The 24,545-nt window shown below is 33.1% G+C and overlaps 1 protein-coding gene across 1 annotated transcript in view; it reads left to right on the top strand.

The window, feature by feature from the left end:
* Positions 1-24,545, top strand: part of LOC123555714 (uncharacterized) — an 80,925-nt gene that overhangs the window by 10,453 nt on the left and 45,927 nt on the right. Inside the window, exon 5 of the mRNA XM_053547828.1 lies at positions 1,748-1,921. Coding sequence (XP_053403803.1) covers positions 1,748-1,921 — 174 coding nt within the window. The remainder of the gene's footprint in view (positions 1-1,747; positions 1,922-24,545) is intronic.

Genomic DNA, 24,545 nt, shown 5'->3' on the forward strand with positions numbered 1-24,545 from the left:
GCATTTGTACCTCAGAGTGGTGAGTATGCCTCACAGAAAATAGGGCCAGTAGCTGGTTGGTTAATGTTGCTGACTTGAAAGCATTTATACCTCACAGAAAATAGGGCCAGTAGCTGGTTGGTTAATGTTGCTGACTTGAAGGCGTTTGTACCTCACAGTGGTGTGTATCACTCAGAGAAAATAGTGCCAGTAGCTGGTTGGTTAATGTTGCCGACTTGAAGGCGTTTGTACCTCACAGTGGTGAGTATACCTCACAGAAAATAGGGCCAGTAGCTGGTTGGTTAATGTTGCTGACTTGGAGGCGTTTGTACCTCACAGTGGTGAGTATCCCTCAGAGAAAATAGGGCCAGTAGCTGGTTGGTTAATGTTGCTGTCTTGAAGGCGTTTGTACCTCACAGTGGTGTGTATCCCTCAGAGAAAATAGGGCCAGTAGCTGGTTGGTTAATGTTGCCAACTTGAAAGCATTTGTACCTCAGAGTGGTGAGTATGCCTCACAGAAAATAGGGCCAGTAGCTGGTTGGTTAATGTTGCTGACTTGAAAGCATTTATACCTCACAGAAAATAGGGCCAGTAGCTGGTTGGTTAATGTTGCTGACTTGAAGGCGTTTGTACCTCACAGTGGTGTGTATCACTCAGAGAAAATAGTGCCAGTAGCTGGTTGGTTAATGTTGCCGACTTGAAGGCGTTTGTACCTCACAGTGGTGTGTATGCCTCACAGAAAATAGGGCCAGTAGCTGGTTGGTCAATGTTGCTGACTTGAAAGCGTTTGTACCTCACAGTGGTGAGTATAACTCACAGAAAATAGGGCCAGCTACCTCAGAGTAGTGTGTATGCCTCACAGAAAATAGGGCCAGTAGCTGGTTGGTTAATGTTGCTGACTTGAAGGCGTTTGTACCTCACAGTGGTGAGTATACCTCACAGAAAATAGGGCCAGTAGCTGGTTGGTTAATGTTGCTGACTTGGAGGCGTTTGTACCTCACAGTGGTGAGTATCCCTCAGAGAAAATAGTGCCAGTAGCTGGTTGGTTAATGTTGCTGACTTGAAGGCGTTTGTGCCTCACAGTGGTGAGTATGCCTCACAGAAAATAGTGCCAGTAGCTGGTTGGTTAATGTTGCTGACTTGAAAGCATTTGTACCTCACAGTGGTGAGTATGCCTCACAGAAAATAGGTCCAGTAGCTGGTTGGTTAATGTTGCTGACTTGAAAGCGTTTGTACCTCACAGTGGTGAGTATGCCTCACAGAAAATAGGGCCAGTAGCTGAGTGGTCAATGTTGCTGACTTGAAAGCATTTGTACCTCACAGTGGTGAGTATGCCTCACAGAAAATAGGGCCAGTAGCTGAGTGGTCAATGTTGCTGACTTGAAAGCGTTTGTACCTCACAGTGGTGAGTATAACTCACAGAAAATAGGGCCAGTAGCTGGTTGGTTAATGTTGCTGACTTGAAAGCATTTGTACCTCACAGTGGTGAGTATGCCTCTCAGAAAATAGGGCCAGTAGCTGAGTGGTCAATGTTGCTGACTTGAAAGCGTTTGTACCTCACAGTGGTGAGTATACCTCACAGAAAATAGGGCCAGTAAATGGATGCTGCTGGTTAAAGCCTTCGTATTGTCATATTACATGTATATCATGTGACAGTTTCTGGTTTATTAATATTTAGAAACAAATCAAATGTAAAGAAAATCTAATAGACTTGATCCAGTCAGGCTTTGTCTGGGAAATTGTATATTCTTTTGCTTTTGAATTTCAGTATGTGCAATACAATGTTATCATTCCTAGTGTTTGGTATCGTGTTCTTTATTGCAATGATGGATCCACAGGGCTTCCTAGATATGCTAGAAAAATTTGCCTCTTTGACAATTAACCTTGAGGTTGCACTCTTCATCTTCTTGATGTTCATGAAGTCAAGGAATAAGGAAAATAGGTAAGATATATAATTTGAGAATATCTATTTATTTTTATCTGAAATCATTAGTCGTCCACCTCTGATTCATGTGGAGGGGTTTGCAGTTACTTGCAGAGAGCAGGTTTGTACTGGTACAGAATACAGGAACACTGGTAAGGTTAACTGACTGCCGATACATGACTGAAATACTGTTAAAAAAACGGTTTTAAACACAAAACAAACAAATTTTATTTGGTTTTACCTTGGCAATAAAATTATGAAATAGATAAAGAACCGCACAAAGTTGCAATGAATTTTTAACGTTTTCCTACACATCTAAAGCTTCCGCTTTCAGTGCCACCGTTTTTTGTACTCTTTGATGTATTGCATATCTGTAATCACTGGAACTAAAATTCAAACTTCAAGTAAGCGCTATTTATTTAGATGTATTTGTAGCTAACTGCATCAGAGTACACTGTCTGAACAGATATTTAAAATATAATTTTCTGAAAAAGAGTTATTTTATCTGGAAAAAAGGCTTTCCAGAATAAAAAAGGAAATTCCATGTGTCCTTTTTTTGGGGTGATATTGAAAAATAATTATACAGATACATAACATATACAGAAGAGCTATAGATAGGGTAACATCCCCCCACGTCCCTTGTAACAAAATCAAAATGAATTTTCAATTTTTCAAATGCAGTAGAGCCATAGATAGGGTAACATCACCCCACGTCCCTTTTAACAAAATCAGTTTTCAATTTTTGCAAATACAGTAGAGCCATAGATAGGGTAACATCCCCCACGTCCCTTCTAACAAAATCAATTTTCATTTTTTGCAAATACAGTAGAGCCATAGATAGGGTAACAACCCCCCACGTCCCTTTTAACAAAATCAATTTTCAATTTTTCAAATACAGTAGAGCCATAGATAGGGTAACATCCCCCCACGTCCCTTTTAACAAAATCACTTCATTTTTCACATACAATAGAGCCATAGATAGGGTAACATCCCCCACATCCTTTTTTAACAAAATCACTTTTCATTCTTCTTTAAATAATAAACTTTGTCGTGGCAGGCATAACAAACTAACAACTCGAGTTTTAAATGACACATACGCTAAAGCCATAACATAGGTATATAGTTCGTCATAGACATAAGCCGTCATGGTTCCTTAATATAAACTGGTTTTCTAACCCATTTGAAGTTACAGGTTCATATTTATGTTTATTAAGCAGTCAATAGTTGATAGAAATAAGAGCCATGAAATATGTATGGTGCATTTAAAATATATACATACGCCTTGAAATTGCAGTCGAATGCAAAGCCCGAAATACAAACGAAAAGCCATATCAAGGTAAACCATTAACACGATCAATGTGTAAGAACATATAACCCTTCAAATGCCACAAAAAGGTAAGCAAAAATCTCGTTTTTGGTATTTTATTTACATGACATACAAAGTAAGTGAAATCTTTTTGCTGAAAATAACATGACAGTAATTGGCCCAAGTTAATGAACAAGTTTCTGCTTCGACGTGTCAACTCTAGGAATTTTCAGACGCAAGTTACGAGTACTATTAAACAGTTAGTTTAATATACAAGCACGTAAAAACGAATAATTAAGCTGACAGATAAATAAGAACGTCTTGCTTTCTTTAACAACAGTAAAATTAATGCAACTCTTCTGTAGGAAGAGGCACGTATAAATGAGTTAAAGATGATACAATGCAATTTTTTCCTATTAGTTAAAAAGACATCTCATTGAAAAGAGGTCAGTTTTGTTCAAAGACGCGGACAGAAAACAAATCCACTGAATAGTACCTTATCGAATTCTAAAGGATGCTTCCAATGGGTAATGTAAAGCAGTACTATTTGTATAATAATTTTACCAAAATCACAGAGCAAATAATATGACTAGAGCTTACCAAAATCACAGAGCAAATAATATGACCAGAGCTTGTGCAAACGTTGAAACACAAAACAGACGTATATTGTCGCTATTCCTTCATACTTCAATTTACTCGAGACTAAATACATTGTTTTCATATGCGATGACTGTACGATTCCAGTATGTTTTTAATTTCAATTCTGTTGTGCTTGGAAAACGGTCAACATGTTTTAGATATATAAACCCAGACCCAGTAATCAAGAACACTACTAAAGAATATACTAAATGTTTTTAAAAAATCTTTTATCTTTTCATTACAAAGTGAAATTACCAAATTGAATATTTTTATACAACTCAAAATTTGGTTAACAGAAACACAATTTTAAAGGATAATAACATTCTAGTTATTTGGAGTATAGATGATACAATACAAAGTATTTTATAATGGTTATATAAAATATTTTCAAACAGTACATTTGGGAACATGAAAAAAATATGAAATACAATATAGTAAACGAAACGTTCAGATGAAGAAATGATTTGTAATATGTGTCAGACAAGCCGATGACAAACACTGGGGTCTTAAAGAACGTTTTTTTTGTATATATATTAACAGACTAAACCATGGATTGACTTATCATCATAATCGTCATTATTACAACTTCTTTTTACGTTCTTTACGCTAAATGGAGAAAATAAGTTTTAAGATATTATTTAAGGATATAATGGAGTTATCCTCTTATTTTGTTGTATATTTTATTTTCAATTTAGATATCTACTTGGCGTCAAACGGTAGCGGCGCGCTGGATAAGAAACCAAGAAAAACAGACACATATTTAACAGATGTCGACAACGATGTACTTTAAAATCATTGGTAACCTATTAGAATAGAGTAAATATATATCTTTTAATGTTTTGCTCTTGACTAAAATCATTGTATGTCGTTAAGATGTGTATTATTATATCACTGAGCCTGCGCCCGGGTGACATAATTCTCACGCATCTGAACACCAATGTTTTGTTCAGCGGCAAATTACTGAGAGGGATATTATAAATAATTATATAAAATAAACACGACTTTTTTTCCTGAAAAAAAAAGAAGCAACTTTGGTTTTTCGCCATTTTTGTACAAAACCGATTGTTTCCGAATATGTATGTACGATTGAGAAACGATACATATTACGAACGTTTTGGCAAACTTTCAAGCATTTTGTATAAATTCTTCGAGAACAATTAAAATGTACCTTGATTCTTGCCGAAATCATTAACACGATTCCTGGAAACAATCTCACAAGTTACAAGCGTTTCTCAAACATTCGTGGTTTTCTATAAAAACTGAAACGATGCCGAGTTCCAAAAGTGTGGACCTGCATTCGGCATTGTTAACTTGTACAGCAAAACATTTTATGTTTAGAATAAAAGATACATGCTACAAAAAGGTTATTAAAGAAGAAAAAAGATGCAGATAGCAAATGTCAATCCGCCAACAAATACATAATAAAAAAATCAAAATTCAGATAACAAAACATTCATGAAAAACATTCTTTTATCTTTCAAATCTGAAAATTTGAAGTGATTATCTTTACTATTTTAAGCTCTACACCGTTTTAAAGTTTGTCACCGAGCGCATTTTGAAACGGGACGTTAAGAACGTCATTAAAGCAGTAACACGTCGTTGTGCATGGCGTGTATTTTTCAAGTCATCCATGGAACAAATCAGATGTATGCATAACACTTACTTGACATCATACATTTCAATCTCTGGGAATAGTTTAAAGCAATTTTACTGAAAAAAACTTAACCGTATATTTTTGTTTCATCACGGGCCTTTCATTTATACACCTCTATATTTTCATGACGCATGGGTGCTTTGGAATTTCCGTTGCCATGACAACAGAAACAACATTTACATAAAAATAATGAAGAATTTAATTTGTCTCAGATAACATAATGAAAAAAAGATTTTCATGTATATTAAACTACTTATTATTCAATGATTATTTCATGTCACTAATACAGGTTTTACAGGAGAGAAAGCGTTTAAAAAAACAACAGCTTATGAATGACCGCAACGCTTGACTATTCAACAGGCTTGCCAGCTGAATGAATATTTAAATTAAAAAGGGTCATAATTCTGTAAAATTGCAAAACAGAATTAAGGAACATGTGTACTGCATATTAACTCACGAAAACGGACAATTGTGAGAATTTTAAATCCAGTCCCATTAGCGGGTACTGAGATACCAGCTTACATATTCAACTTACCAAATATCCGGTAAGTACAAAACAGGGCTTAACTTTATAAAACAAAGTAGTAATGGAATCAAATCATGACAACGAAGACGTATGTGAAGTTTCAATTCATTTGTGTTAGATACCAGCTTTCATACAAAATCTTAACCAATGACAGACGAGTCGAAAAAGGGGCATGATTTATAAAAACACAAAAGAGAGTTATGGAACCTGTAAACTACATGCCAGATCACCACAGTGAACGAATGTGTGAAGATTCAATCTATTCATTTAGGTGGTACTTAGATACAAGCTAACATTTAAAGCCTTTCAAAAAAACCTTCGAAGTCGAAAAAGGGCATACGAAAACTATTCGACTTAAAAGCACAGACTAAATGTAAAAAAGCCGATTTTCGGTGATGCAAGGGCAATAATACCAATGTGGCTATCAGTTTGGCTAGTTATCGAATTTGGCAGAGGATTTATGGTTAAACACATTTTTGTGATGAAGATCGGAGAGATGTTCGACTTAGAGCGTGGACAAGATTTGTGACAGACAGACAGACAGTCAGAGGGGTAAATCAATATGTCTTCCACATAACTGTGTGGTGGGAGACAAAACAACAAAACATTGCATTACAAAGTTCAACACTGTTTCACATAGTTTGAAATAAGGAGTACTTGTTCTTGTGGAGATATTGACATCTTATTAACTCGTATGATACCATCCTCTATAACACCGGTAAATTCACAAATGATAAATTTTCTGTCAACTGATTGTACGTCTTTTTTGTTTAAAACAAAGGACAGTTTTGTTGGTTTATGACAAAAGAGTCCATATTTAATGTATCCAATCGGAGCTTTGAAGTAAATTCCCTTCTTTGTGTCCTCTGGATCTCGGAGAACATAATACACTCTACCTTGGTTGTACTCTACCAAAGCAATCTGAAAAATATGTCACTTATCATTAAATTCAATTCTTATCAATAAAACGGAAACATAAGTATGTATCACGTTAATTCAAATTCTGAATCTTTTTCAAACATATTGTTACATTTCAAAAAAGTATTTTTATGCTTTTCTGGCCACTTCAATGGTTTATCGATATCTAGAACGTTTATTCGTACAAAAACACATACTATTCCATATTTTATCGGGAACAGGGATACCACGCCTAAACAGACAAGAGAGACTCTAGATGCTAGTACTACTGACATACGGAGCTTGCGTTGGGCCAGCATTTTTTAATTTTCTGGTTTACGGGAGCGCCGACCCTATTTTTTTGACAAAACAAAATAAAAATAAAAGTCATTTTCAGTACTTTTATTTTCATTTTACCCGCCGACCGTCCATAATTGCTGCTGCCAAAAATAAAAGTTTAACTGTAAGGTAGAGGTTTTTAATCAAGATCAATAGATGCATGAAAAATGGCAGCCTCCATGAATGTAAATTGTGTGAAAATAATAGGAAAAATATACAAGTTAACAGACAATAATCTTTGGAATAAGTTGGCAGAGATAACAAGTATTGTAAAGAAATTGGATCTGAGTAGAAATTACAGCACCTAAAGCTCAACATTAGGAATAATCACCTACGAAAAATGACCTTCACTATCAATGCTGTCCAGATGTTGAAAATTCTGGCGTATCACATGTACGAGATTTGTTGTCTGTATATTATAATTGGACAACGATCAAATTCATGTGGGACTGTCAGAAAAATACCACAATTGATAAAAAGGAAAGAAACCAAAGAAATGGCAAAATGGAGGAGCAAAAGTGAGTATCAACTTGCTAAACACATTTTTTTTACTTTGAAGTCTTGGGGGTTAGAGAAGATAAAATAACTAATACCACAATTTTCAGTAGTTCTGTTCAAAACAAAGTGCAATTTCAATGTAAAATGACACATGTCCATGCAAATGCTTGACAAAGATACATGTGATAAAAAATTCAAACTACGTGATGTAGTCAAAATAACTGGACAGTCAGATTAATGGTTGTTTAATATGTTTGACAGGCAATCTAATCAGGATTGCGTCAAATTAGTTTGACTAAAGTTCAGGCCAGGTACTGTAACTCAAAAGATAATTATCAATATCAAACATGAAACTCCCAGCAACATTCCCATGTTCACTTGAAGTATACACCGATAAAATCTGTAAGAAGACCCTTTGAAAGTATGTTTGGGACAGACATTCAGACACTATATGTCACATGTGCCTTTGACACTGAGGAACACATAATGACATATCCAGTAATAAATGTTTTTTCGAACTCATAATTTACCAAGTCCAAGTCCCATCTCGGTTAAGAGTCTTATAAATCTCCGATACTGTTGTTTGAACATCAGCCGATAAGGTTTTTATTTTGTACACATTTTAGCTGAACCAAAATTCAGATTGTTTCCACTTGTCGTACAATATAGGTGGCACTGACAATCGGCAAAATATAAAACAATATTCAAGTCACTGAAACTTGCCCAAAGCCATAAATTTAATTTTAAAGCCAGTGTGCATAATTTTTATCAATTCGTAATTTTTGCTTTCTAATATGACAATGCCTGTCTTTTAAGACTTTGCATCTCCGGCCAATTTAATAATATGCATGTATGCAGTATGAAGACCTAAAGTAGTCCTTGCATATCCCCATTTTAATAGCAGTTTTTATTCATGTTTATCATGTTTAAATAATAAACATTAGGCAATGTTCTTATGATATGTCAACTGTAGTATCGGTATATTTTATTATGAAAAATGTTTCCACAAGTCTATTTTTACTACAAAATAGATACATACACAAACACAAATAATACATATCCTTGGTGACTTTGAAAATGGCAATATTCATACAAGCTACACATTAAGAAAACAACAGTATACTGAGATGATGAGATATAAACCAGTTCAGAATAGTTCATTTGTGAGTGTGTATGCAATTTAAGCTTGCAAGCTTTTGTTTTTTTGTGGTGTACAAAAAATAAAAAAATTGTATCCTTTTGGACGTTTTATTTTTATTTATTTGGTCGACTGCTCAAAATTGGGATTTTTATTTTTATTTTTATTTGTCCCCCCCGACCCAAATTTTTTAAAAAATCTCCCGTAAACCAGAAAATAAAAAAATGCTGGCCTTGATGACGCTGCAAGACATGTACTGTTACTATAATGTCAAAGGAATACAGATGTACGTCGAATTGTTCGACTTCGACAACCTGTAGACATTTCAGACGAACCTAGGTCAGGTAGACCGAGACAACGGCAGGTGTAGACTGTTACATAATCAGTACGCATTTACGTCACCCTTTCAAAACAGTGTTAAGTGCAGCAGTTACGCTTGGATTTAGCAAGCAAGTAATATTGAACCGTTTACAAGCCAACATAGTTCTGATTAAAACAGGTAATCGTGTGTTGGAATAAGCCTAGCAGGACGTAATCACATGCTATGTCTACTTCAGGCAAGGGATATTTACGCTATGAAAATAATGAGGTTTGTCGCAATGTTCGCAAAGGGCATGGTCATGAATGTTTTTTAGCAAAGGATCCCGTTTCAAATTAAGTTTTCCTGAAGGTAATAAATTATATTCCTGTGGAGGGAGGGGGAGGTTGTCTTCTTCCAAATGACGTCATCAGACTGAACGTCAGGTCAATGTGACCTCGTTTAATGAAAGTTATACTTCCACGAGGTGGTCACACGATATTTGAGCTAGTGAAAGAGAAAAATGCCATGTTAAACATATTCTGCAGTTCCTTTATTTTTTTCTTTCCAATCTTCGACCGTGCCGTTTAATTTTTCTCATAAACATTCGATACTTGCACAAACACTGTCTTTGTCCATTTGACATTCATCTGATCAAACCAACCGACTGTTGATCTTGACCTCATTCGGACTCATAAGGCTACTCATACTGACTACATTTCCGGTCAAAGCACCTGCCGGGCCATGTGTGTTCACTGAACACAGCGTTTATAACATGCCACCAGCAGACAATTAGTAAAGTCTGTTTTTGCAGTTAAGTATATTTCAATACTGTGGTAACACCCTTTGCGAACATTGTTTTTTGCGCCGGCTGACACTTATCTAAAGCTGTGACTTAGCTGTTCATAAAATAGGATTTATTTTCTAGTTTAATACACAACATTTAACGTAATACAGGTTACTGTTCTGGCTATATACAGTAATTCAAAGTTTCCAACATCATAGAAAACTATGGTGAAAAATCAAACTCGCAAAAGTTTTTATCACTACAGCAGGGCACACAAAAATGACCTTTTTTAGCATATGTGTGCAGATGTGCGACAAACCTTATTATTTTCATAAACTTAAAAGGGAGTTAATTTGTGAATTCCTCTTTTTAAAATATTTTGTTACTAATACCTCTTTCCAAACGTCTTTTCAATACTAATACAGGTATTAAATGAAATTAGAAATACAAACTTACCTTAGAGTCACTGGCATTCTTTGTCAGATTCCTTTGTCTATTTACGGAACATTGGGACTGAAAATTGATACCATATTGTTAAAACCTGGTCATTAATTTTGTAGCTAAAATGAACGCGAACGAGTTGATATGTGCATCAAAGTTAGTAACATAATCTATACGTTTTACTACATCATTTCATTCATTTACAATATGGGTTTTCATTCATATGATGATATCTCAAATAGTTTGAGAAATGGTTCACATTGACATTATGTGCAGTACTATATTCCATCAATATATATACACCTCAAATTAAAATATGCAGCTATGTTAGGGAGAGAATGCTAAAATCTGTTGCTGGGGCATCGCTAGCCGCATTATAATACTATATCTTTTTAATAGAGACAAACTAGATAATTCTAACTATACATAGATATAACTGCCGTGTTTGACAAAAATGTATTTACTGGGCGAATGGCGTCCTTTTCTGCACGACATTGATGGTCTTCAGTGAAATACTTTAATGTTTTTGGATGTTTTATAGGTAACAGAAAAATGTTTTCTCTTGTAAGTATTTTTCTCTTGCAGATATACTTACACTCAAAATCATATCCTCCTTTGCACCTGGAATAATGTCTCGATCTGTCTGAACTTTCTTTACTGGAAGAGGATCCTTTTAATACAAAACAACATGATAATGAAGTATGGGTAACTTAGCTGTATTAACTGAAAATTGTAAGCGACAAGGAAACAATTTTTCTCATCACGAAAATATGCGTGAACACATTTATATAAGCTAGTTAACTAAATCTTCACTGTTTGAAACAGTGACAATATCCGGGTTTTTTTTTTCACTGATAAATTTCAGTATTTCACTGTAAAGCATAAGGTAAATATGCACATTTACGGGAACACCGGTGTGTTTAATACCAATGCAGGTATTTAATTAAAATCAGAAATAAAATCTTACCAAAGAGACAATGGCTTTCTTTGTCAGTTTCTTTTGTTTTTTAAGAGGACTTGGAGGCTGAAAATTTATACTAGATTGTTGAAGTTTTATCGTCATTAAAATTGCTGCTTCAGATAACTTTTATTGTTTTATAATGACTTTTGTAACTCGTACATGTTGGCATCTCATCTTGATATAATAACACAATTTATACGGTTAACTCAATAAATATATGCTTTCCAAATGAAATGCAATAATTATGCGTTTTGATTTTCATTATTCTATGAACTCATATAGATACATCAGTTAAGTAGTTTGAGTAGCGTTTTACTCTAATTATCAAGTGAAGCACTATATTTCTTTAAAATATACAGAGAAATCAGAATGTGTAATGTTGTCAGGAATGCAAACTTTCGTCTATAAATGCATCCCGCGCATCATTATTAATATGTAGATATAAAGAGTTTTAACTTACAATCAAAATTGCATCCTTCTTTTGGATCTGGTGGATGATATTCTTGATCTGTCTTTGCTTTCTTAACTGTTTAGATTGTTTCCTTTACTACAACCAAAACACAATAATGAAGTATGGGTATACGCATATTATATTTCAAGGGATTTGCATATGACAATGTTAGACCTAACTGGTATATCAAGAATAAGTAAAATACGTCACTGAATAATCAAAAGCACTGTTAGCGCTGGAATGCTTAGGACTCATGTAGACCACACCCCTGGAAGCTTTAAATGGTAGTGGAATGAGTTAGCTTCAATATTTGATATGTAGAATGATGAATGCTCGGCCACTAACGGAAAGATACCAATGACTGCTGTCATAATGTATTTGCAACGTTTATCTACCATAAACATTAAAAGATACAAATTTAGAAAGAAAAAATGACATGGAAACTAGTTTAGTTAAAACTATTTTTACAGACGTAACTTAACCAAACTGCAACTGTGTTGTTAATTAAAAATGTTTCAATTCAACTGATCACGATTTTTTATTACCTGACAGACCCTGACTTTACTTTCGTTTGCTTGCTTTGTATGTTTGAAATGTACATTGTTTAAATCACTTTCAACTCCCGTGGGGTTAACAGAAGAATTTGTTAGACACACAATAGTTAATAAAAGAAATAAATATATAATTTTTAAAAATCAGCTTTATATTTCATTAGAATTTGAACAGTCAAAGTACTTGTGATATTGTGACAACTGTGTTGATCGAAATGGAACAAAATGTGTTGATCAAAAGAGAATTCCACCCTGTCTTGAAAGTTTCTAAACACTTATAATTAACAGTTTGATATATTCTTTTGCATCAAACCAACGCTATTGGCGTTAAATTATGAGTATGCACATCCTTCCATCTGAGTGGTCTTCCTCTGTAACGGTGTCTGCTTAAGATAAACAGACAAAAAAAAATGATAGAAACGGAAATACAATGAATTTAGTTTTAATTGTCAAAACATTTTAATACAATATAACTCTTTCGTATAAAATATTGAGAGGTTTCGATTCAAATACTCGTAAATGTGCAGTAAACTTATAAACAGTATTGCGGTTTTTTTTTTTTTGAATGAATTGAAATATCTATTAAATTGAAACTAAAGGGGATGATAAAAATGTAGGACAATTGCCGTTTTTCTATATTTGAGTTGGACATATAAGAAATGAGATAAATCTTCTGTTTTAAGTTGCAGAAATTCATCAACATCTAACGGTTAATGAAATTTAGCCCTAGGCTATAAATAAGTGCTGCTTAACATGTACATGAATATTGAATTAGCCTCCAATTCAAGCTTCATTAATGTCGTTGATAAGTATATGAAAGCTTTAAAATGTAGATAATTCAATGATGTAAAATATTATTCATCTCTGCAGTAACCATTTACTTGTTAACGTTGATATGGCTTACTAACGAATATTTACCTACCTTTGTAGATGAACATGTAACATGGCTCTTAGCCCTTGCTGCCTGTTCTTCAGCGGCCCGACATTTCATTCTTTCATTTTGCAAAGTTGTTTTTAAGTTCCTGTACTTACAACCCTGTAAATTAATATGTTAAGCATCATACTTCACTCATAATTTGCTAAACATTTTGAACACTTATGAAATATGTCTGGAAAAGATGTACAATATGTACCTGTTTTTTTATTTTTATTTTTTGGTTGGATTTAACGTCGCAATGACACATGCTAGGTCATGTGGCGACTTTCCAGCTTTAATGGTGGAGGAAAGACCCAGGTGCCCTCCGTGAGGTTATTTCATCACGAGCGGGCACCTGGGTAGGACACCCGACTTCCGTAAGCAGCTGGATTATTCCTAACATGAAGAAAATTAACACCCCGAGTGAGGCTCGAACCCTGATCGACGAGGGGCAAGTGATTTGAAGTCAGCGACCTTAACCACTCGCTACGGAGGCCCCATTGTTTTGATACAATGTACAGTGTGTTGTATTTAACCTGGCGGGGTGGAGTTATTCTCTGGCTTATGCAAGTAATAAAAATCTCAAAAAGTAACAAGCAAAATAGGTAGAGCTACAGGGTTACAGTGTAAGGTAGATGGTCAGTGAATAAGAAATCTGGTTGCCGAATATACTACATTATTAAAACGGACTATAGAGCAATCAGTCAGTGCCGCAAATGTTACAAGTAAATCTGCGTATTTTCAGTCAAATAATTTGGAAGTGCTTTTAACTATGAGCACAGGCAGATTTTTTGTTTTACTGAACAGAAGGGAATATGGGTCATAAACTACTGCCCTGTTTTGATTCTAGCCAGCCGACTAATTTTATTTATATAGTTTAAACGAACAGAAGGTTAGCGAACCAGATAAATACAAACCTGTATATACTTAATTATTCTCTACCTCCAACAAACTAATGATAACAGTTCTTTTGACTTAATGAAACTGTTTGTACTTAAATTATGAATAAAAAATAGCTTAATCAAATTTCACTGATAAAGCGACTTTAATTACCGAACTGTCTGCTATGTACAATGTAAATACCAAAAAGGGTATACCATCATAGCTTTATTATCCCTTTTGTATCTTTCCATCTCATGTTGAACAGAAGCAAGATCCTTTTCGTGTTTCTGGAATCACAATTTCAGTAAGTCAATATTTTTGAAAAAGATGTCATAACTCTATGGGTAAAGTGCTTTGAAATGGTTATCGATTTGACAAACAACAGGTTTTAACTTTGTCATTTTTCACCACTTAGAATTTAACCGTAAAATTTTAAGACAAACATTTCTCACTTATCGGACAGAAAAATTCGATATTTTTAGAAGTGCTGGGAAAAATCTTACATCACATGGGTTATCCCACACTCCTGATGACGGAACTCTTCATGCGCTGATATACAAATATTTATGTAAAATTAATTGAAAATCAGGTACTTATACAACCTTTTCTCTCCTTCATTTTAGTGTATTTCTCGATCAAAATTCATTCCTTTATGATTAGATAACGTACCGTTACGTACAAACGATAAACTTAAAGCGGAAATTTGTTATTTGTGCGTCACTGAAATGTCACGACGTCACTCTGCTTACGGACGTCAATTTTCCCGCGTTTGAAGTAGATTTCATATTTTATGCTTGTTTTTATTGTTTCTGTTGTGGTAAGTCGAGAAATCATAATCCATCATTGGTGTTCGGTGAGATCAGAAAAAATCCCCAACCCTCGGGCGCACCGCCTCAAGTCATTAAACTCGCTCAGCCAGTTTTAAAGACTTGAGCTGTCGCGCCCTCGGGTTGGGATTTTCTGATCTTAACCGAAGACCAATGATGGATTCTCTATATCTTTTGAGTGAAATGTGGAATGTAGTATCGAAAACATAAAATAAATGTCATATTATCCCGAGTGCGACCCCTAAAATTTTGAACCGTTTATCATGCTAAATACTGTTGACATATGTTAGTACGTAATACATATAATACCTTTTCAACGGAGACCTTTTTTTGATAAAACAAGAGGTATAAGGAAAAACCCGCAGCCCTTGCCCTTTTGACCGGTCCCCCCAAAGTCAAAGGGGGTGTGCTCAAAAAGGCTTCAGCAGTAAAAGTTTGGGGTAAAGGGCGAGTGGTTTTTTTTCGGAATTTTGGGCTTTCATAAAAAATTTACTATAAAGTACATAAATCAACTTTTTAAACCATCCCCTTTGCTTTTTTCCTTTTCTTTTCATTTTGGGGGATACTTCTCCTTTTCTTGCCAAAATACATTTCGTTCAACACGACTGGGCCATTTTTCTTAATTCTTTTCCTTTTAAAAGGCGGTTATCAAAAAAGAAATCGTCCCATAATTCTCTTCTTTTCTTCCTGCAACAAATACAAGTATACTAATAACAATTCATTGGGAAAAAAAAAATTGGGCAATTTCACAGACTTTGAAAATTTTTTACATTTTTTTTACGCGATAAGAAACAAATTATCGAAACAATCAACATTTTTGCGCTTTTGCTTTTTTCCGTTAAATTAGTTTTTTTATCCAAATTTCACCAAATTTTCAAAAAAAAAGTATAAACGAAGCCCGATTTGGTTTTCTTTATCGGGGAAAGCAAGGTCCATACAGTTCCAATCCTTTATTTTTGTTTTCTAACATTTCGTGGCACTTCATAGATGTCATGCATGAAACAAAAATTTGAAAACAGTTCATTCTCTATGTATAAAACTGTGAATTGCCACCATTAAATACAGACGGCAAAAGCTCAATTTGGCAACATCGAATTAGTTCTTTGATCTGTGACTAATTTTTAATGTTTTCTGAAAATATACAATGAATTTTTAATTAAATTTTTTTAATCCATTGGCCCAAATAATTTTATATTTCAAACTTTCAATTAATATAGCAAAAAATACTATATTTTATTATCAATTTTATAATAAACTAAACTCCACAAAATGAAATTTGAAATTTTTAAATTTTTTTTTTTCCCTTGTCAAGTGTGTACCATGCTGTTTTTTTTGAACAGCCCACCCCTTGCCCTCAACTTTAAGTTTCATCTTCACTTCATTTTCCAAAGAGACTAAAAAAAAAGGGGCTGTGTTTTTTTATTTAACTCTTTGGGGCAAAAAAAAAAGTAAAATTTTAACATTTTTGTCAGCTGAATAAAAAAATTTGCACCCAATGCCTTGGGAATTTAAGTACAAGAACGAGGCTTTTCCCCAACTTAAAATTAAATATCTTACCCGAGGGAAAATCCCCTTTACTCACAACCGAAAACTAAAATTAAGGGAAGATTTATTTTCTTTGGGGGGGGGGGGGCTTATATGAAAAGTATACATCATTTTTGGGGCCTCTTAACAAAATTTCTAAAAACTTTTTTTCGTTAACCCATCTTGCCACATAATCATAAATTTCCCATAAAAATTACTTTGGTAAAAAAGGGTTTATTTTTTAATTTTTAAAACCGTATTGATAAATCAAGTCAGTGCTGACTTATGACATGTATTTTAACTGAATGCAGTATTCCCCGCCCCCAGTTTAAGTTGTAAAATAATAAATCCGACATTGTTGCCCTTGACTACCATTACGTTGATCAGTTATCCTGTCTATAGAATTTACATGAATACTTCAGGTACTGAGTCTGTGACAATTAAAAGAATCCGGCGTCTTGTTGAAAGTTTTATTTTGTAGAGGCTATAAGGTCATAAAATCATTCAGAGCTGGTATCCTCTGCTTTAGAGCTAGATTAATAAGTATTCTGATACATGTATTTCCCCTTTAAATTTTTTTCAAAAAACCCTTTTTGCATGCACTTTTTTCTAGTTTTTTAAATGTTTTATTTGTCGAGCCATACATTTTGCTAGATGAAGATAAATAAAAAGGAAAAATAAAACTAAAAATTATAAAGGGCTACTCAAGAGGCGGGAAAAACCCATTTATCAAACTTAAATTTTGCTTCTTTACATTTAGCGCCCACCAATCCCCCCGGGAGCCCGGTTGAAAAATTTATTGGTTCCCCCCAAAAACTGAGAAAATTTCATACAACATCGATCTGTCCCAGGAATAAAAATGCCGAAAATCAATCTTAAATGCCTACTTAAAAATGGTTGATGTTTTAAAAATGGTCGATGTTTTAAAAATTTCAAAACAAAAATTTAAAAAATATCAATGGTTTTTAAAAAAACTGAAAACCTACAGAAAATTAACCGGGACAATAAATATTTCTTTATATTACCTATTTATTGCAGATGTTTGAGAATTCTGATTTTCCTGGCCGTTTCTGAAACAAGGAATTGATAGTGTTAAGTATTATAAAATCATAAAAATGAATAAACTTTTCAAAACACATAATACAACTACTTATATACCAGCATCTATTATAGTCCATTTTAATCGACATGGTGAGGCGTGGTTTTGCGACGGTCCATTGCATTACTGAGCAGGATATGTAGTATATTCGGTAACCAGACCTCTTATACACTGGCCATCTATTTTACACTGTAACCTATTTTGCGCATTTTTTTTTCTTTTTTGAGATTCCCCTTTTTTTGCATAATTATATTATAAGCCAAGATTTACTCCCGCTCCACCATTCAAATAAAACCGCTAATACGCTCTAAAAATCGGGAAAAATTGATAGGAAAAACCCTTCACCCCCCGGATTCGCAAACCCGTCGTAATATTTTTTTTTTGTGCACTGACTAGCTAAACCTTTTTTGAAAAATGCAATCTAAAAAAAAAAATCTCATCTTTTGGGTCAAATGCAATTTCCCCTCCCCCTTTAAACCATCATTAGCAACGGCTCTTTCATTAAAAGACGTCACCAATCCCCTTAACTTTTTTTTTCCGCGAAAACCGAAGTTTTCCTTTTTTGTCATAATCACGAAAGTCGGATAGTTTTTGGAAAGCATTTGAAACTAGAATATGAAATGTGTTTACAAAATTTTCCCCCCCGAGGGCATGAGGTCAAGTTTCCGCAATTTATGTTTATTTTCCAAAAATGTACACACAGCAAAAAATTAACTGGTATTATCTTGAAGAAATAACTCACAAATATTCAAGTAACTTTCAATTGTTTAAATAAAAGAACACATTTTCTTATTCAACCAGCAATACTGACTGTCAATAACGTTCGAGATTTTTAGACAATGTACATATACATGGTAATTAAATTTTTCCTTTTACTTCGAAAACATTTTGCTTTTAGAAGACATTCATCGTCGTTTTACAAAAAAACCGCACCCCTGAAAAATAAAACCCTATTTTAAAAAAATTTACCCTTTTTTTCAAAGAAAACTTTTTTAAAATTCCTGTTTTTTTTTAACGAAACAACAATTTTTTTTAAAATTTCCATTTAATTTCTTTTTCCATTTTCCAAAAAAACTACTAGGCCATTTCGAAATTAATTTAAAATAATTTTAAAGACTCACTTAAAGGGTTGGGGAAATCATTTTGAAATTTTTAGAAAGTGAAAAAAATTTAGATTAACTGGGGTTTTATTAATCTGTCAGGGTTTTTTACCCCCTACTGTGTAGGGATAAGTTTAAAATTACAAATCTGTTGAAAATCAAAAATCTGTAATAATTTTTACTTTCGTCAAAACTGAAAACTATTTTTTTCCCCGAAAAACATTTTTTCCCCTTAGGCTCATTTCAAACAACTATAAAATGCGAAAACCAAAAACTGACCGAAACCCAAGATTTAATTGAATGAACTATTTAAAATAACCTGTACCAGATGTTTGATTTTTCTCTAGCATTTATATTGGGTAATAGCTGCGCGAATTTTATTTTAAAAAATTCACAAAATTTTGAAATGTTTTTTTTTTTTTTTTTTTTTTTTTCGTTTTTTTTTTTCTTTTTTTTTTTTTTTTAAAAAAAATTGTTTAAAATTATTGTGGGAAAATAGGGACAGAAGTTTTATGTTTTCAATATAATATCATTAAAATTGCTTAAAAAATCGTTAGTTATTTTGCCCTTTTAAAAAAAATTTAAAATTAAAAATGAGAATTACTTTTTTAAAAAAAGGGAAAATTTGAGGGCATCATAACAATCAAGGAAAATTCCCTCCTGTAACATTTTAAAAAAAAATTAATTAAAGGCTCAAAAAAAATCTTATGGACCTTTTAAAACTATTTTTAAAAACTGGGGCACTTTTACTTTCGTTTTACTCATTAAATTTTAAACCAAAAGAAAAATTTTTCTTTTTTTAATACTACCCAATTTTTCTTTTTCTAGTTGTAAAGGAAAACCCTTTATTAGCCAGCGTTTCGTGAAATTTTAAAAAAACCTCAAATAAATATTATGGCAAAACCAATTATTGTGGCCCATTTAAAACAGGGCCATGTTTTTTTTGTTTCCCCTGAGATTTTTTTTTAAAGGAATAAATACCGGAGTATAAAATTTTAAACCCAAAGGGTGTAAGTAAATTATTTTTTGGGCCTTTTAAATTTCAGACGAAGACCCTTTTTTTTATAACATTTTTTCATAAAATTTTTCCCAAAACCATGTGTTTTTTCCCAATATAAATTTTTTCTTGCATGTTTTTTTTGCCCGTTTAAATTTTTCATTTATTTCTGTCAATATTTTATCTAATTTCATAAAAATACTACTTATCAAATATTTGCAGACGTAAATTATTTGCACAAAAACCCTTTTTAACCAAAAACGCGAACCCATTTAACCCTTATCACCTGGACCCAATTGATTCTTCCTTTGCGACCATTTAAGACATGACCCACCGCACACCCTTTTCAGTCTGATCTTTTTCTGCACTTTTTGGGCCATTCAGCCCGGAATTTTTTTGGTAAACCCCCCCCCCTTTTTAACAGAAAATGGTTCCTTCAAAATTTGAATGAGGGGTATGTTCTTTAATAAATTTAGCGGGAAAAGGGTGTAGGGCGTAACCATCTGGGTTTTATATTAGGAAAACACCCTGATTAACAAAATCTGCATGGAGACGAAACATGGGGAAAATAATTTTGGTTTTTACTGCAGAATTAATCAAACCCTCTGACAGGGAGTAAAAAACAACTTTCGAGATAAATTGAATAAATGTTTTTTTTTCTGTTTTTTTTTTTTTTTGTTTTTTTTGTTTTTCTTTTCATTTTCCAAATCTTTTTCCCTCTTAAAAATTAAAATTTGAACGTATTTTGATACATACATTTTTCAAATTTAAATTGAAATTTTATCTATACTTTTACAATTATTTGAACATTGTTTTCTCCCCTCTATCTTACTCACCAAGTCTTTAAAAGCAAAGCACGGCTTTTTGGAACTTTTTTGGGGCACCCGGCCAAAGGTTAAAATTACATCAAACAGTTTGCAATGATCGTAATGAGATGGTGTTTACTAGCGGGAAATGAAATTTGTCCTTTCAAAATCGAAATTTGTCCAATCTTTAAAAGACAGAGGAGGATATTGAAAAAAAAATTTTTCAAAAAAGTGGTATCAGAGGGGATTGATTTTAGGGCCAGTCCCTTTTTACGTTTTATGACTTTTAACGACTGATGCCAGTCTAGGATAAGATCTTTATACAATTTTCCTAATTTCCTTAAAAGCTATATTTTGAAATGACAAAAATTCTATGCAATTTTCGGGACCAAAAATTTCCCTTTTAAAATGTACGCCTTCTTAACTGCCACTTTTTTTCCTTTTTTTTACAAAACCTTTTTTTTTTCCATTGTCTATTTTAATAATTACTACCCAGCGGGCATTTTTCTACATTATCAAAGGGTTTCCCCCGGGGCGATTTTAATGGGGAAATCGAGTTATGGGCACAACCTCAGGGGCCACTTTTTTGGTTTATTACGGGGGTTTTAAAAATCAAAAAAAAAGAGAAATTTCAAAACAAGTCCCCTTATGCATCAATAAGTCATTGCTGAAATTATTCAAAATAATAAATTTAAAAATTTCAGAAAAAAAATTTTTTTCCTCAAAGCCCCCAAACCCACTAGACTGATAATAATATATGTCAAATTTTTTTCCCTTTTTTTTGACAAATTTTAATTTCATAAGAAAAAAGCCTTTTTTTTTTAAAGGTTTTTCACAGGGGAATGAGCGAAATTATCAGTCAAGGAGATCCAAAATCTCTCAAGGGGGTTTTGATTGAAACCTAGGGCCCTATTAATTACCCGTGGAAAATTTTTGGTAAAAAATTTCATCAATGGTCAAGTGTTACCCTCCCGATCAAAAACCCTTTTTTACCTAACGGGGTTTTTTAAAATGGTGATAACTAAAACCATTCTAATCTAAATAAACCATTTTGCTTCTTTAAAAATTTTGATGGGCCTCTTGAAAATATTTTTTTTTAAACAAAAAAAAAATATTTTTATTTTACTTAAATAAATTTTTTAAATAATTAATTATTTCTGAAACTGAAAAAATGGATTTTAAAAGTTTCTTAAAACATGTCATTATAAAAAACCATTTTAAAAAAAATGTTATTTAAAGTTTGTTTTTTTTTTTTTTTTTTTTTTAAAAGATAAAGAAACTGTTTTTTGTGTAATTTTGGCCCAAAAAAAAAAATTTACGATTGCAAACCAAATAAACTTTTCAAAGGTGTTTATAAAACCGAAAAACTTGTTGTCCATCGAAAAGCCAGTTAATGTTTGTGTGGAATTTTCAAAGACATTTTTTTTTTTTAAATTTTTTAAATTATTTTCATTTTTTTAAGACAATATTACTAGCCCCCATTAAAGTTTGAAGCCGATAAACCCCATACAGTAATATTTTGCCGCAAAGAAGATAAATTTCCCATAAAACTTGTTTTTTAAATTTTTTCCTTTTCCTTTTTTGGGGCCTTCACGCAATATGACAATGCACCAAATATGTCTCTTTTAGGGGAAAATAAATATGTTTATACTAAAATGATAAACTAATAAACGTTCCCATAAATCCCTATTGAAATGAAAAAAGAGTTTTAAACCCTAAGTTTTAAATTTTCCTTGCACACTTCTTTCCCGAAATGGGCAACTGTTTTAATTTTCCAGAAGCAAGAGCACTTTAATAGTTTTTATTTCGTAAATGGTTTTTTTTAAATTTGAAAAGTCCCCCAATACAAACTGTTTCGGTATAAACCCTGCCCTTTTTTCCTTTGATTTTTTTCCTAAAAAAGATAAAATGTGGGCAAAAGTTTTGGGAACAGCACTATATGCTAAAATTTTGTGGGGGAATTTAAAATCTAGCTCATTTGAGCTGCAAAAAAAGTCAAAAAAAAATATTTTTCAAAAGGCACCTTTTTGCAGTGGGACACGCAATGCATGCAAATTTCAGTGCAGCGCAGCGCAGCACGGGCATTCCCCGGTCCGGTCATTTTAGAAGATTTGAGCCCCTTAAAAATTCAGTAAAGGGTTTTTCTAAAAAAAGACAGATATCAAATTGTTTTAATCCAAAATATAGGACATGTGTATGCCAAACTTATCAGCGTTTTGGGGTTAAAGTTTAATGCATTTGCAACACACAGAAAATTTTGGGATTTTTATAAAATACATATTTAAACTTTGGGTACTACATTCTTAGAAAATCCAAATTTTTTCAAAACTGAAAAGGGAAAAGCAAAATTAATTTTTAAAAAAGAAACACTACCTGGGGGGTAAACATTTAGGGGAAAGTCAAGAACCCCTCCCCCAGGCCCGTCGTCCCAAAGCAGCAAAGCGGGGGTACTTTTGAATAAGCCCTTCAAATCATCCTTTTGTAAAATTAAAATCATTTTATTACCAGAAATTTTTTATATCGCCCTTTTCAGAATGTAAGTTTTTAAAACGAGAAGAAACGTTTTTTCTTTTCATATTATATTTAGGCTTGATTAGCAACTTCGCCTAATTTTTTTGGAAATTTACAGTCTGGTTTTTTAAAGTTTTTCCCCGGGGTTAGCACTGATACATGCAACCGCCCTTCCCCTAGGAATTATCACACTGCCCCTAATTTAGGTGGAAAATTAAAAAATTAAAACTCAAAATTTTCCCTGCCCCCGACAAAGATTTTAAAACCGGGGGACTTTTTGGGTTTTACAGCCAACATTTTTACCACTTTAATTTACGTGCCGTCGTAACAAAAAATTTAAAAATTTAACAAAAACGAATGTTTAATTTAAGTGTACAAATAAAAGTATTTTCCCTTGATCCTGAAAAATGAAATTATTTTGAACGAAATGGGCTTGATTGTAAGAAGCTTACTTTTAAAAAAAAAGGAGTTTTTTTTGAAATTGACTTAAGTATAAATACAAAAAAACGGGAAAAAAGTTTTAGTAATTTGGCAACCCCAATTTTTTGCGTTTTGGGGTTTGGGGGGCGGGGGGAAACGCCGTGGAAAGGGGAAAAAACTTCCCAGGGGTTATAAGATGGAAAATAAAGTGAGTTAGATCAATTTTAAACAGTTTTGAAAAAGACAACACATTAAATTTTCCCCCCTACAAGACACCCCCATTACCTGACGGACAAATTTAAAATACAAAAAAATTACGGGAAAATTACGTTTGGGGGCCCCAATAAAGCTTGCGAGATTTTCATGAATGAAAAATAAATCCCCGCCAAGCTTTTTCAAATGATGAATTGTTTTATTTAAAGACAAATTTACAGGGGTTTTTCATCATTGAACTATTTTCTGTTTTCAGCATTTAGTCCCCACCCAAAAAGTCCGGGCAAGGTTTTTCTAAAAACAGGGAGGGACTTTTCAGTTAATCGTAAAAGTTAATAAACCCATAAATCTCCACGGCCTGTTTTGCGACCGACATCCTCAAAATTAAATCTGCTAATGACATTTTTCTCACATAAATTTTCTTTACCGCATGTTTTTTGCCCTTTTTTATATTTCCCAAAAAGCTATACAATAAAATTTTTAAACTTATTTTTCCAATTTTTTACAGATGAGTAATTATATATATTTGTTTTTTTCAGTTATTTTTGAAACAAAATTTATCTGGCAAAAACAATTTGCAGTACAGTACAGTACAGTTTTTTTTTCGAAAAAGGTTGTTTTTTTTTTTATCATACGCAATAAAACTAAGAAAATTAGTATTAAGTCCCCTACCTGTTTCGCCAAGGGTTTTTTTAGTTTTTTTCTACTTTCCCTCAGTCCCCTGTTTCCCGCTTTAAAAAAAGAATCGGGGGTTATGTTGCTACAGGAGACCAAACATAAAGTAAATTTAATTTATTCCCTAAATTTTTATTAAGGGGGAAGAAAGGGGTAATGACGGGGGTTTTTTAAAACAAGTTTTTA

The sequence above is a fragment of the Mercenaria mercenaria genome, chromosome 1 (assembly GCF_021730395.1).
Source record: "Mercenaria mercenaria strain notata chromosome 1, MADL_Memer_1, whole genome shotgun sequence".
Lineage (NCBI taxonomy): Eukaryota > Metazoa > Mollusca > Bivalvia > Venerida > Veneridae > Mercenaria > Mercenaria mercenaria.